The 14,322-nt window shown below is 40.3% G+C and overlaps 1 protein-coding gene across 17 annotated transcripts in view; it reads right to left on the reverse strand.

The window, feature by feature from the left end:
- The window catches only part of LOC138803492 (microtubule-actin cross-linking factor 1), a 254,203-nt gene that overhangs the window by 132,400 nt on the left and 107,481 nt on the right, over positions 1-14,322 (reverse strand). For 14 of the 17 annotated variants that reach the window (XM_069987601.1, XM_069987600.1, XM_069987599.1 and 11 more), the window contains 6 exons: positions 8,860-14,214; positions 7,629-7,778; positions 6,869-7,084; positions 6,632-6,781; positions 5,431-5,664; positions 2,044-2,193 (listed from right to left, as the gene is read on the reverse strand). In XM_069987601.1, coding sequence (XP_069843702.1) covers positions 2,044-2,193; positions 5,431-5,664; positions 6,632-6,781; positions 6,869-7,084; positions 7,629-7,778; positions 8,860-14,214 — 6,255 coding nt within the window. The remainder of the gene's footprint in view (positions 1-2,043; positions 2,194-5,430; positions 5,665-6,631; positions 6,782-6,868; positions 7,085-7,628; positions 7,779-8,859; positions 14,215-14,322) is intronic. The other 3 variants (XM_069987605.1, XM_069987604.1, XM_069987589.1) reach the window with 2 other exon arrangements.

Below are 14,322 nucleotides of genomic sequence, written 5' to 3' on the forward strand. Positions count from 1 at the left end.
ATCTCTAAACTAGTGCAATGAAAAATTTAAAATATTTTACTTTCTCAGCAAATACTTGGTGGGAAAAAAAGGAAACTTCCCATAATCTAGCTACTCAGGAGGCTGATATCTAAGGATCATGGTTCAAAGTCAGCTCAGACAATCAGATTATAAAAGGCTCTTATTTCCAATTAAATCAGAAAAAAGCTGGAAGTGGAGGCATGACTCCAGTGGTGGCGTATCACCTATGTGAAATAAGTTGAACCAGAGTGAGGAATATATATTGATATACTGAATAGTGGAGATTTTTTATTCAGTAGCAAGTTACCTGCTAAGAGATTATTCTTTCCATAAAGAGGAATTGACAGCACGTTCTAGCAAAGTCAAAGCCCAATGGTCTTTTATATAGTAGTCCACAGGTTTCTTAGCTTTTGTGCTCAAGGCTACTGTTCTACCACTTTGAGCCACAGGCCACTTCCCATTTTTGGGTAGTTAATCAGAAATAAGAATCCCAAGGACTTCTGTTTACCCAGGCTGGCTTCAAACTGCGATCATCAGATCTCACCCTCAAGAGAAGCTCGGAGGATTACAGGCATGAGCCACCAGTGCCTAGCCCCATTTTTTTTTTTTTTTTTTTTTTGGTTGGTTGTGAGGCCTGAACTCTGGGCCTACATGCTGTTCCTCAGCTCTTCAGCTCAAGGCTAGTACTCTACTACTTGAGCCACAGTGCCACTTGCGGCTTTTTCTGCTTATGTGTTGCTGAGAGAATCAAACCCAGGGCTTCATGCATGCAAGGTAAGCACTCTACCACTGAGTCACCTTCCTAGCCCCATGGTTTTGTTTTTTGAGGTTTGTCATCATCAATCGTAGTCCAAAAACATTAAATAGAAAATTCCAGAGATAAACAATTCCTAAAGTTTAAAATTATGCATGATTCCAAAAAACATTGTTCAGCTGGGACCCTGAGTCATTAGTTTGTTCACAAAATCCATGCTGTATATACTACCAATCAGTCACTTCCTGGATGCCCAAATTATCATATCATCTATTGTATCATAGTGCTTGTACTCCAGGAATCCTTATTTCACATAATGTCCCTAAAGCACAAGCATATTGATACTCTTTATTATTCTAGTTATTATGTTGTATTTTATTAATAGTTATGGTTATCTATCTCTTACTATGTCCAATTTATAAACTAAACTTTATCATAGGTGTATATGTACTGGGAAAACATAGTATATAGGGTTTGCTACTATATGCTCCAGGCATCTATCTACCCTTTCCTCTGTACTCTTTTGGTTATACTTCTCCTTAACGTGGCCTACAACAAGCAGTATGAGAAAAGCTTTTCCCCATCTCTCCAGCTTCACTTTTTTGTTAATCTTTCTCTTAATCTTTGTGGTCCAACTGAATTAGCTCAGTTCTTGAATATATTATGCTCAATCCCATTCCAGCCTCCAAACTCATGCATAAACCTCTGCCTAGTATGTTTTTTTCCTCTTACCACATCATGCACTAACCCCTATAAAAGCATATCGTTCACTTCTCAATTTAAGTGATTCTTTTTTTTTTTTTGGTTGGTCATGGGGCTTGAATTCTGGGCTTGGGCACTGTCCCTGAGCTCTTCAGCTCAAGGCAAGTGCTCTACCACTTGAGCCACAGCACCACGTCTGGTTTATTGGAGATAAGAGTCTCACAGACTTTCCTGCCCAAGCTGGCTTTGAACCATGATCCTCAGATCTCAGCTTCCTGAGCAGCTAGGATTACAGGTGTGAGCCAATGGTGCCTGGCTTAAGTGATACTTCAAGTAACCTTTTCTGATACCCTAGACTAGACTGTGTCTCTGGTCTATGTTTTCATATGACTTTACATTTAAAGATGTAATGGCTAATAATTAGATGCTTGTTCTAGAGCTAATCTATCTGTCTCCCCTACCAAACTAAACTTCATGAGGGAAGGGGTAATAACTGTTTTTCATGATTTGGACATTAAGCACTGGTATACAGAAAGCCTTTATAAACATGTTTTGAAGAATGAAGAACTAGTTTAACTCACACTGACCTTCAAGTCACTTTGGTTCTTCTGCAAAGCAGAGAGATCCTGTGGGGAGGCTCTGCCCTGGTGGCTCACCAGTGCTTTTTCTGCCTGTCCTACCCAGCTGCAAAGGTCCTCCAGTTTCTGATGACAGGTATTTTGTTGTTTCTGCAGAGTCTAATTAAAATGCAAAGGAATCAAAAGACAATTAATAACTCTCATTTTACAAATATGTATAATTCCCTGAAATGTAAAACAGGATTTTGTGTCAAAGAGAGAAAAGCAATGGAAAACTAGAAGAGGAAAAGGCACAGAAATCATATTCAGGAAGCTCCCCTTATTTGGGCAGTCTGGTCATTTAGCTCTGTGGTTGGGATGATATCAGGGTAACTTTTGGGGAGGGAGTACCCCTGGCTAGATTTGAATTTGGGAGCTCTTTTGTCGGATGTCCATTACTACCTTTGGAATCTATTACTATCTTTGATCATGGTGATAAACATCAGAATCAGCCATTCTGACAAATTTCTCTAGAACTAAAGAATTTGCTAAATACTAAGCCAAAACATGAAAAGGTAGTAGGAGAAAAAAAAAATCAAGGCCTTGGATAATTTACAAGCTAAGTTTATCTATAATTTGAACCGATTTTTATGTACCAAATGAGAGGTATTAGCATGATTACACACCAGACACATAGCTTGGTTTGGCTATTTGGAGAAACTGCCCAAGAATAGAAAATTGGTTTAGCTTCTTGAATATCTACACTGTTATCATAGGAAAAGTTAGGCTCATGGAGAGAGAGGGAATATGTTTCTGTGCCTGATCCTTTCCCCAGATCTCATACGGCTGAAGCACCTAATTGAGCAATTAAGCATGATGTGTTCTCCTGACCATCCTTCTAAAACCACTTTCTACCAGTTAGTGCTTTCTGATGGCATTTTAGTCACCTGCACTTACAAACAGGTGCTCACATTGGCCCTCTCTCCCCCTTTTTAGGACAAATAGAAGGGCACTTGAAGAGAACTCCTAAGAGTTCTTCAGCTGTAAAACAGGATCTTCATGGGTTAGGATAGGTGCAGACTGAATCTGAAAAAAGCAAAGCAAACAAGTTATCACATAGACATACACACACATTCAGAGCAAATAGAGAGAAACAGAGTATTTCTGACAACAAGGTTAATAAACATTTGTGGAATTACTATTGTACTCATGGAAAATGGTAACATACAGTTCTATCATCTGCTGAAAACTCAGGGACCCAGCCTAGATCCAGGGTAGGTCCCTGGATGGGACTACTAAGGTGGTTCAGACCAATCTACTTCATTCATTACCCACAGGCTATCCCATGCTATTTAAATTACTAAGTAAGGGAAGCTGGGCTCAGTGATGCCTGCTTATAATCTTAGCACTTGGAAGGGGATTAGTGAGTTTGAGGCTAGGTTTGGCTACATAGCAAGATATTGTCTCAAGTAGAAAATTACTAAGTGAGGATATTGCACATGTTCAATGGTGCAATTAAAAGGTAATCTAAACCATTTCATTAAGATTTGACTTTGTGGGCTGGGAAGGTGGCTCAGTGGTAGAGTGCTTGCCTTGTATGCATGAGGCCCTGGGTTCGATTCCTTAGCACCACATAAGCAGAAAAAGCCGGAAGTGGCTCTGTGGCTGGAGTGGTAGAGTGCTAGCCTTGAGCTGAAGAGCTGAGGGACACTGCCCAGGCCCAGAGTTGAGGCCCCAAGACCGGAAAAAAAAAAGAAAAAAAAGAAAAAAGAAAAGATTTGATTTTGCTTATAACACATTTGAAACTATAAATGAGCAGTAATGGGACTTATGGCCCTGAGTAATCTTTGTTTCCTTTTTCCTAAGGTCCTCCCCGCCCCCCACCCCCCATCCTGGGGCTTGAACTCTAGACCTGAGCACTGTCTCTTAGCTTCTGAGCTCAAGGCTAGCACTCTACCACTAAACCACAGCTCCACTTGCAGCTTTTTGTGTTAACTGGGGGTAAGAATCTCACAGACTTTTCTGCCCAAGCTGGCTTAGAACCGAGATTCTCAGATTTCAGCCTCCTGAGTACCTAGGATTACCAGCACCTGGCTTCTAATTTCTTTTAAGTCTGACCCCAAAGCTCAATTATACTTTGTATAATGTTTAATAAAAGGAGCTCCTGATATTTTCTGGTGACAACTAGCAAATTCTATTATCATCTTGCTGTATGTCAACTTACTATTCAAACAGCAGAAATAAGATAAACATCATTCAAGATATTTAAAGGCTATGTTGTTACTATTAATACAATGATATTGCCTTTGAATTTTTTAAGAACAGACTTGTGATGAGTGATGGCTAGATTTTTATTTATTTTTTAATTTAATTTAATTTAATTTATTATTATTTATTTATTATTATTATTATTATTATTTTTGCTAGTCCTGAGGCTTGAACTCTGGGCCTGGGCACTGTCCTTGAGCTCTTTTGCTCAAGACTACTACTCTACCAGTTGAGCCACAGCGTCACTTCTGGCTTTTTCTGTGATTAATTGGAGATAAGAGTCTCGTGGGTTTTCTGCCTCGGGTGGCTTTGAACCAAAATCCTCAGATTTCAACCTTCTGAGTAGCTAGAATTACAGGCATGAGCCACTGGCACCTGGCTAATAAATTCTTTTAGTATTTTTTTTTTTTTGTCGGTGGTGGGGCTTGAACTCAGGGCCTGGGCATTGTCCCTGAGCTCTTTTGCTCAAGGCCAATACTCTACCACTTTGAGCCACAGATCCAATTTCTAGATTAAAAAAAAAAAAAGATCATATCTGCTTTGAGCCACAGATCCAATTTCTAGATTAAAAAAAAAAAAAAGATCATATCTGCTTTGAGCCACAGATCCAATTTCTAGATTAAAAAAAAAAAATCATATCTGCTTTCAGAAACTGATTTTAGTGCCGGGCACTACTGTGTGAAAAGAAGAACTAGAAAATTAAAATAATTTTAAATTTAAAAGTAGTCTAAAGATTGTCAAGGGATCTTATTACAAATTATTTGAAAAGTCTCAGCATAAAACTGATTTCTAGAATCATTCTTCTGAAGCTCATAGTATATAGATGTTTTCTCAGCTCTCAAAAAGAATACTGAGGAAGAAAATAATATGAAGAAAGGGCAATGAGACAGTGAACAGTAGCATTTCACTAAGCTGAATACACTTGCACATGCAATCACATTAACACATATATATTCCCTCACATGCACACAAAACAAAAAGATGGCAAGAAAAACAGAACAGCTGCCAAAACCACAATGGCCCAAGTGACATGAAATTTCAAAATTGGATCCAGATTCCTGGATACATGAATGGATGGTGGCCAGAAACCCCCCAAAATAGAGGACATTTCAAAAGACAAACTGAGCCCAGTTGCTGGTTCAGTCTGACCTTAACCTGGGCTTCCTGCTTCGTTTGTTGAAGATGAGCCTGTAATGCATCCATCTGAGCTGCTATCCGTTCCACGAGGTCCTGGAAGGACCTCTGCAGTTCATTCAGGAGCCTCAGTATTTGTCGATTCTGCTGAGGGGACAAGTCCTGTGCATGCTCAGAGATAAAGAATTGGATATCAAAAGCAAGAGTATCCAACTGAGATTTCTTTTCTGCCACAGACTGCTTCATATCCTGAAATAAGTAGGGAAAAAGAGACAAAAACAAAAAGAGAAATAAATCTTCTATTTCTCTATCCATTAACAATTTATTGGTTAGAATCGAGGAGAGGTTAATGTTCTTTCCTTCTTTCCTTTTTTTTCCCCCCTTCAACTGTGAGGCTTGAACTCAGGGCCCAGGCACTCTCCCTTAGCTTTTTCACTCAAGGCTAGCTCTACCACTTGAACCATAACTCCACTTGCAGCTTTTTTTTTTTTTTTGTTGGTCGTGGGGCTTGAACTCTGGGCCTGGGCGCTGTCCCTCAGCTCTTCAGCTCAAGGCGAGCACTCTACCACTTGAGCTACAGCGCCACTTCCAGTTTTCTGGTGGTTTATTGGAGATAGGAGTCTCACGGTCTCTCCTGCCCGGGCTGGCTTTGAACCGCGATCCTCAGATCTCAGCCTCCTGAGTAGCTAGGATTACATGCGTGAGCCACCAGTGCCCGGCTTCCAGCTTTTTTTTTTTAGTAGTTAACTGGAGATAAAAGTCTCATGGAGGGCTGGGAAGGTGGCTCAGTGGTAGAGCACTTGCCTTGCATGCATGAGGCCCTGGGTTTGATTCCTCAGCACCACATAAGCAAAAAGAAAAAAGCTGGAAGAGGCGCTGTGGCTCAAGAGGTAGAGTGCTAGCCTTGAGGGACAGCGCCCAGGCCCAGAGTTCAGGCCCCACGACTGGACCCAAAAAACAAACCAAAAAAAAAAGTCTCATGGACTTTCCTGCCTGGGCTGGCTTTGAACTGTGATCCTCACATTCAGCCTCCTGAGTAGCTAGGATTATAGGTATGAGCCACCAGCACTGGGCCCTTTTTGTTGTCGTTGTTGCATTGCGACCCAGGGTCTTGCACATGTGAGGCAACTGCTATACCACTAAGCTACACTCTCAACTCAAAAAACACACACAAAAAAACAAGTGAAACATCCTTGGTATGAATGGAGTGGGTTACCTCATAGTGTTGGAGAGAGTGATTTAAGCTGATGACATCTATTTTCTTGTCATATTCTTTGCTGTTTAGAATAAGATTTGCATTGCCAACCCAGGTTCTTAGATCTTGAAGCTTTTCTTCTAGCTGCATATGTTGACTTAACACTGTAGTCTGAAAAATAAACTGCAAGTCAGATTATAAAACTCTGGAGGCCTGCCCAAGCTTTGCGAGCCTTTATGAGTTAAAAGAAGATGCTACCTTTTTGACTTCCATGGCATTCTGGAGGTGGAATAGTCTGGAATTCCAATGGTCACTTACAGAGCTGAGAGACTTTTGAAGATTCTTGGCATCTTTCTCCAGAGCCTTCAACAACTGAGCAGGAACTTCTTGGGGCTGGCTGTTGATAATCTGATCCACACACTCCAATTCCTGACTCACCAAGTTGGACAGATCCTTTAACTCCTTGTCTAACACCTGGGAAAATAAACTGGTGGTAATGCCAAACTAAAGACAAGCAAACTTGCTATCAGGGAATCTGCTATGAAAATACATATCTTCACTCACTTCATGTGATAGGATATAGGGCTTAGAAATGTTTTTATGTACATTCATTCTTATTATATTAACCCAGGTCCAACTCAGAGTCTCCTGCAGCACCCTGTTAGGGGCTGAGATTACAAGATATGCCATTATGCCTGGCTGAGTTTATGTGTGTTTTCCTGATGTCTTACTGGAGTTTGGGAAAAATAATAGAGATGAACTTTATTCAGTATTTCTTACTAACCAATCACTACCTTGAACTTACCTTGTGCATACAAGGAGATGTAGTCTAGAAGATGTTTTCTGCAAAGGCTAGCTTTGGATATAATCATGATTCTCCAGATCTCAGCTTCCCAAATACTAGGATTATAGGCATGAGCCATTAATGCCTAGACTCTTTTAAGCCTTGAAATCTTCTGGGAAAATAAAGCTAGCTATCTTGAAGCCATCAAACTCACTGAAGTCTCTGGGAACCTACCTTGGCCCGACACAGCAGATTCTGTAGTTCTGTCAGATTAAATTCCAAAGGCTGAATCTGTTTAGTCCTCATTTCAATGTCCCGTAACAGAGACAGATAAGATACCAGTTTCTCATCATGTTCTAAACAGAGTTGCCGGTTAAACACATTCTGTGGAGCAAAAAAAAGAAAACCATTCGCTTCTGTAATTTTTCTTTATATAGGCTTTTTTTTTTGGGGGGGGGGGGGTCCGGTTGTGGGGCCTGAACTCTGGGCCTGGGCGCTATCCCTCAGCTCTTCAGCTCAAAGCTAGCGCTCTACCACTTGAGCCACAGTGCCACTTCCGGCTTTTTTCTTTTTGCTTATGTGGTGCTGAGGAATCAAACCCAGGGCCTCAGACATGCAAGGCAAACGCTCTACCACTAAGCCACCTTCCCAGCTCCCCCCTTTTTTTGGGGGGGGGTCCAGTCGTGGGGCCTGAACTCTGGGCCTGGGCGCTGTCCCTCAGCTCTTCAGCTCAAGGCTAGCGCTCTACCACTTGAGCCACAGCGCCACTTCCGGCTTTTTTTCTTTTTGCTTATGCGGTGCTGGGGAATCGAACCCAGGGCCTCGTGCATGCCAGGCAAGCCCTCTACCACTGAGCCACCTTCCCAGCCCCTAGATAGGCTTTTAAAGCAGGCAAGGTTTCTTGTTGGATAAACAGAAATGAGAAATTTTTCCTAAAATAGGACAGAATACAATAAAACGTTATTCTATTAGATCATTTCAATATGACCAAAGTGATTTTATTTCCTCAGAGAACAGAAGGTTGTAATTATCAATGAATAAATATTACTCTAGGAACATTTCCAAAGGTTACTCTGATTTCAAGTAGCATCATTTCAGTATTTCAAATTAGTTCCAATGTTAGTTTCTAATGTAAACCTCCTAGGCTGGAGATGTACAACAGTGAAAGAGTGCTTGCCTAGCAAGCCCAGGGTTCTTTCTCCAGCACCACAAAACAGCAAGACAAAATAAAACTTGCAAATTCCAGAAAGGCATTCAGATTTCATGCCTAATCTATATTAATGTATTATAGATGATAAAAGTTATACCTTAGAGGATTCTCTAGTACACTAAAATGTAATTATGCCTAGTTTTACATATGTGAACTATGTATCCAATTAAGAATTTAAACTATGAATCAGTTATCACACACACACACACACACACACACACACACACACACACACACACACACAAGGAAACTTACCTGAGTTGTTCTGAAGGCCTCAGGATTTACTCCTTCACTTCCCTTTCCTCCAGGTACAGCCATGAAGGGAGCTTGTTCATTGCTTGGGCTATCTCTGACCCTTTTCTGTGGTGTCTTCTGATCCATCTTCTTTGTAGCATATGACATCTGTGACACTGTTGTTTCTTCACTGAGCTCAGAAATAGCGGGACTAATGATAGTATCCTGTAGCCCCGCACTCTCTTTCTGCAACCTATCTTTGTGCAATTTTTCTGGGAGAAGGGATACCATAACTATAGGGCTTGCCATTTCTAGAAATCTATCTCCATTTGTTTCTTTGGTTGTTACTACTTTAGATTTGAGCATTCCACAAAGTTCAGGATCACCTTTGCTCTCCTGATGATAGAAGTCTTTTCTGTCTGAGGATTCTAGACAACTGGCCTCTTTTGCATCTACTTTAGAAACAGTAATTTCTTCCAGTTTAAGAGCTCTTGTTGAATTAGAACGTACTTCTTGGTATGACTTTTCTTTACTCTTTTTAGCTATGGAAATTGGATCTTTGGTTTCCTTAGTCTTAATAATAACATAGGAATCTTGATGATCATTGGTTTCTTGTCTGGTGGTTTCTTGGACAGTTCTGTATGTTTTGGAAGTTTGGGATATATCTGTAACTTGAGCTTTTAAAACTGATTTTTGTTTGCATAATACTTCAGGTTTGGGAGTCACAGAAGAAAATGGCTCACTATGTGTCCTACTAGTGGTTTCTTGAGATAAATTTTCTCCTGGTTTTAAAGTAGAATAGAGGCTTACATTTCTTCCTTCCCCTTGACTGACTTGTGTAGAGCTGAAGAATGTTGGAACACCTTGATTTCTTGCAGAAATTTCTTTAGTTGTCATTTGGCAAGAGTCTTCAGTTTTACAAGTAACAGAAAACTCCATTTCTCTACCAGTTTCTTTCCCTGTTTCACTTCCATTCATTTCTACAGACTGGAAGTCATACACATCACCAATGGTAGTTTTCTGATTTAACTCTGCTTCAGAAAGAACTGCTGGTTTACATGTTTGGGCACTTTCTTTTACAATCATCTCCCTCTTCTCTCTCTTACTCTTCACCCTAGTATTCACTGGTTGCTCACTCAGCAAATTGCCTGATGTTTCATGATTTGATTCTTGTACCTCAGAAGCAATTTCCCTTAGACTTTTTCTTGCTTCTTCAACATCTAGGCCTGAGGTAGACTGCTTGATATGAATAATCATTTCTGTTGGTGACACTACTTTTTCCTGCTCTACAACTGTATTTTTTTCCAAATGATTTTTAGCAAGCTCATCGAGTGTCAAATCAGAAGGTTCTGAGTAAGGATGCATCACTGAAACTTGGTCTGAGGATTTACCTTTAAGACTGCCATGAATAATGATGCTGACTGCTCCTTTAGCACCTCGAATTCTTCCCTTGTCTTGATCTTTACTGTCCACTTCCTTCAATGAACTCTTCCTGCTTCTTTTTGCCATTTCCCCAACTGAATCTCTTACTTTAACCTTTCCTTGTGTAGACTGACTTTCAATTTCTAAGAATCTGTCATGGTCTCCTTTATCACAACTCACTTCAGGAGTCTGATTACATGCAGTTAACATTGCTTTCCTTAGAAATTCATTATTTACCTCACATACTTGAATTCCATCTTGCTTTTCAATATGAGCTCCATCATCATGAGACTTTAAAGCAGCTGCCAATTCAGGGCTGAGAAGTCTTCTCTCAACAGCTTCTTGTATAGTCACTCTTTGATCATTAAATATGTCAACAATTCCTCCATTCAATACCTGATGAGATGCAATAATTCTGGCCATGTCTTCATCCATCAGTTTCTGTTCCAAAGCTGATGCTAATGTAAGTCTTTTGCCTGTGGCTGTATCTATGATTCCACCAGTGTTTGCCTGAGTTTCCAAAATCTTCAGTGTAGATGGAATGTCTACTTTTCCAAGCTGAATTGCTTCAGACAATGTAAGTACCCTGTCGCTCATCCCATCTTTAATGTCTGAGAAGGGAATTACTTCTAGGTATCTCAATCCAGATTCAATATCAATCTTACATTTCTTTACCAAATCTGAGTAGGGAATAATTCTGCAATTTTCAGGATCTATAACCCCATGCATCATTCCTGAAGCTAGTACTGCCTTTTTAGTTAACAGTTCTTCTTTGTTAGGTTCTGCACAGGTCAATTGCTGGCCAGAAATGATATCCACAAGATTCTCATTTAAGGCCTGAATTTCTTGGATTTCTCTTTTCATCTCTGGGGTAACAAGATCTAATTTTATAGCTTCAGGGAGTGAAAGTGTTTCCTTTGTTTCAGGATGAAAAAACTGCTGGAGGTTTAAGTTCTCAACTTTTTTGAGTTGGTTGGCTAGATCTTCATCAATCAAGTTGTGTTTAAAAGCATTATCAACAGAAAGTCTCATTCCAGATATATGGTGAATGATACCTCCATCAACTAGCTGTTTAGTCAAGAAACAAATGGCTTCCTCTCTCTCCAAAAGACCTCTGTCAATGGCTTGTACAACTGTTAAAAGGGCTTTATTCTCAGGGTCCACAAGTCCTGTTGTTTCCATTTGTAGACCAATCAATCTCTCTCTAACTGTTTTGTCAGCATCTCTGCCTTTGGAAGCCTTCTCCAGATTTATAAGGTCTGTCTGCTCAGCATTGTCCACCAAACCAAGATTTGAGGCCAAAGTAACTGAAAGTTTTTTGCCTCGTTTCAGGTCAACAATTCCACCAGTTAACACCTGTCCCTCTAAAATTCTGGTGGCTGTTTCCTTGTGAAGAAGTCCAACTGCCACTGCATCATTAACAGAGCATAGTGTGTGAGTACGGGGGTCTAAGACACCACTTATAGCTTTATCTGCATTGAGAACATTATGTAATAATGTCTCGTCCATCAGACCTTCATCAATAACTTCTTCAGTTGTCAAAGACTCAGAGGTCTGAGAGTCAAAGAACCCCCGAAACATGTTCAGTTTTTCCATAAGTTTCACAGCAGTGTGGCTAGGCACAATACCTTGCGCTATTGCTTCACTTAGTAAAAGTTTCTGACCTGTTCCTTCATGAAGTATACCACCATCTAGAAGCTGTGCAGACAATACATTTAAGGGAGCTTCTTTAAGCAACTCAGGATGATTCCATGAAAAGGAAGTCTCAATATCATGATCTTCTGTGTCAGTCTTTTGTATTATCACCATATCACCATCTGCAACTCTTTGGCCTTCTTGGCTTTGTTTACAGCCATCCTTAGCTAAAAGCATTTCACTTAACACCTTTTCTTTGTCCAAAGAATGAATATTCACATCACTTTCTGACTTAAATCCTAATTTTAAACCAAGTGACTTCTCTGCCTGAACTTGTGACTTTTTCCTTTGGGATTTAATGAGAGGCCTTTTAGTTTCACTTGGAATATGTTCAGTCTTATGAGACTTTGCTTGTTCTTTCTGACTTGTAAAGGAAGTCTTTCTGGGAGCTTGCCATTTTCCCTTTGTTGTTTCAACAGAAAAAACATCTTTGTCAACCACCAACGGCCCACCTTCAGTTTCCTTAGGAGGTATCACCAGGAGTTCTCTGCTGGCATTTTCTCTAGTAGAAGTTTCTGTTTGGTCTTCATTTTTAGTATTTAACAACTGCCTTTGTAACTCTGAGTTGACTTTATTTATGACCTTCAAAGAGTCAACATTTCCAGTAACCACTTTTTGTTCTCCTATAGACAGATCCTTTTCAGGGTTCTCTAAAGAAGAATATTTTATTCCTACAACAGTCTTTTTGTCTTTTGCTTCAGCGCAATCTTCTTGATGGGGATATTCTTTGTTCTGAGAAGAAAACTGGAATCTCACAGTGAGCTTATCATTGAAAGTTTCTGTGATGTTCTCACTAGCTGATTCTTGAAATTTCTTAGGATTGTCTAGTCTATAATGTCCAATTTCAAGCACTTCTGAAGGACTTGCTTGATATTCATCTCTGGATGTAAGGATCTCCATCAGTTCTTGATCTAACAGAAGCACCCTCTGTCCATTGTGCACATTAATATAGCTATGAGTCATCAGTTGAAATAACAACTTATCTCCATGGTTTGATATGTCCTCAGTTTGGCCCTTGTTGCACAGAAGTGCTGCTGTTCCAGAAGTAGTACCTGATGTTTTTCTCTCTGAAAAGTCTGCTAATTGCATGTGGGGCATCACATCAGGGATACAAATTAATTTTAAGCTGTTGGCAAGATCTTTGTCCAAAATACTAGTTTCTATTGCTTTGTTCCAGGAGCAAATCTCTGTGGTTTCTGGTAAAAAAAGAGCTTCAATATGCTCTCGGTTTCTAAGGATTTTGCATGCTAGTTCAGTAGACACAATACCTTGTTCTAGAGCATCTGTAATTGCAAGAATCTCTCCAGATTCAGGCCATAGGAACCCCATGAATGACCAGAGGGATTCCAATATCACAAGGGCAATCTTAGCAGTTACTACATCATTGCTTACTGCTTCATCTATTGTTATCCTACGCCCTGTGACAGTGTCAATGATGCCTCCAGTCTGAAGCTGCCTTATGAGAATAGCACAGGCCATATCTTGGTCAATCAAATTATGTCTTACAGCCTCTTCTACTGTAAGTCTGTGTCCTGTTCTTGGATCTACAATGCCACCTGCAAAAAGCTGAGCTTCAAGCAGCCGGATAGTGACTTGCCTATCTATTAGCCCTTCTTGAACAGCACGAAAAATGTTAACCTTCTGGTCTGATTTCAAGCTCACCATTCCTCCTGCCAACTGCTTGACAGGCAATAATTTCAATCCCGATTCCTGGTGAACAATACATCTTTGCATCAGATCCAGTAAACCTATTTTCTCAGCTGTGTTGGGGTCTATCAAATTCCTGGATGATCTCAGGTGAGACTCTAATGCTGAATGAAGCCCAGCAGAAATGAGGCCTTGATGAAAAGCTTCCTCCAGGTTAATACAGTTCTCATTGGGGAAAACTTTGAAACCACCAGTTGCCAGGTGAACTTCTAAGACTTTCAGTCCAAATCTCTCACTGATTATTCTCTTTTCAATTGCTTCTACCACAGAAAGGGGACCTTTGTTTGCAGTAAGCCTGCTTACTAAGGACAGGGTATCCTGTAGCTCCCAGAGACGCTGGTACATAGGAGGATTAATGAGGTTTCTGGCAAGGCCCTCCTCCAAAGAGAGTTCTTCACTAGTCTCAGGAGCAATGAGACCAGACATGATAACCTGGGATTCCAGAAGCATAAGGCCTGTATCTTGGTCAATGAGGCCCTTTTGCATGGCTCTGAAGATGGGAAACATCTCCACTGTGCCTAGGTCAATCACCCCAGCAACTGCTCTGAAACCCTAAAAGAAAAAAGGAAAAAGAAAACTAAGTCAGAACCAATGGCAAAGAATAATTATTGAAAGGAATCATTCAACAAACTAATGTGTATAAAATTCTGACCACAGAAA

This window comes from Dipodomys merriami, unplaced genomic scaffold (assembly GCF_024711535.1).
Source record: "Dipodomys merriami isolate MVZ:Mamm:240054 unplaced genomic scaffold, mDipMer1.0.p SCAF_34, whole genome shotgun sequence".
Classification (NCBI taxonomy): Eukaryota; Metazoa; Chordata; class Mammalia; order Rodentia; family Heteromyidae; genus Dipodomys; species Dipodomys merriami.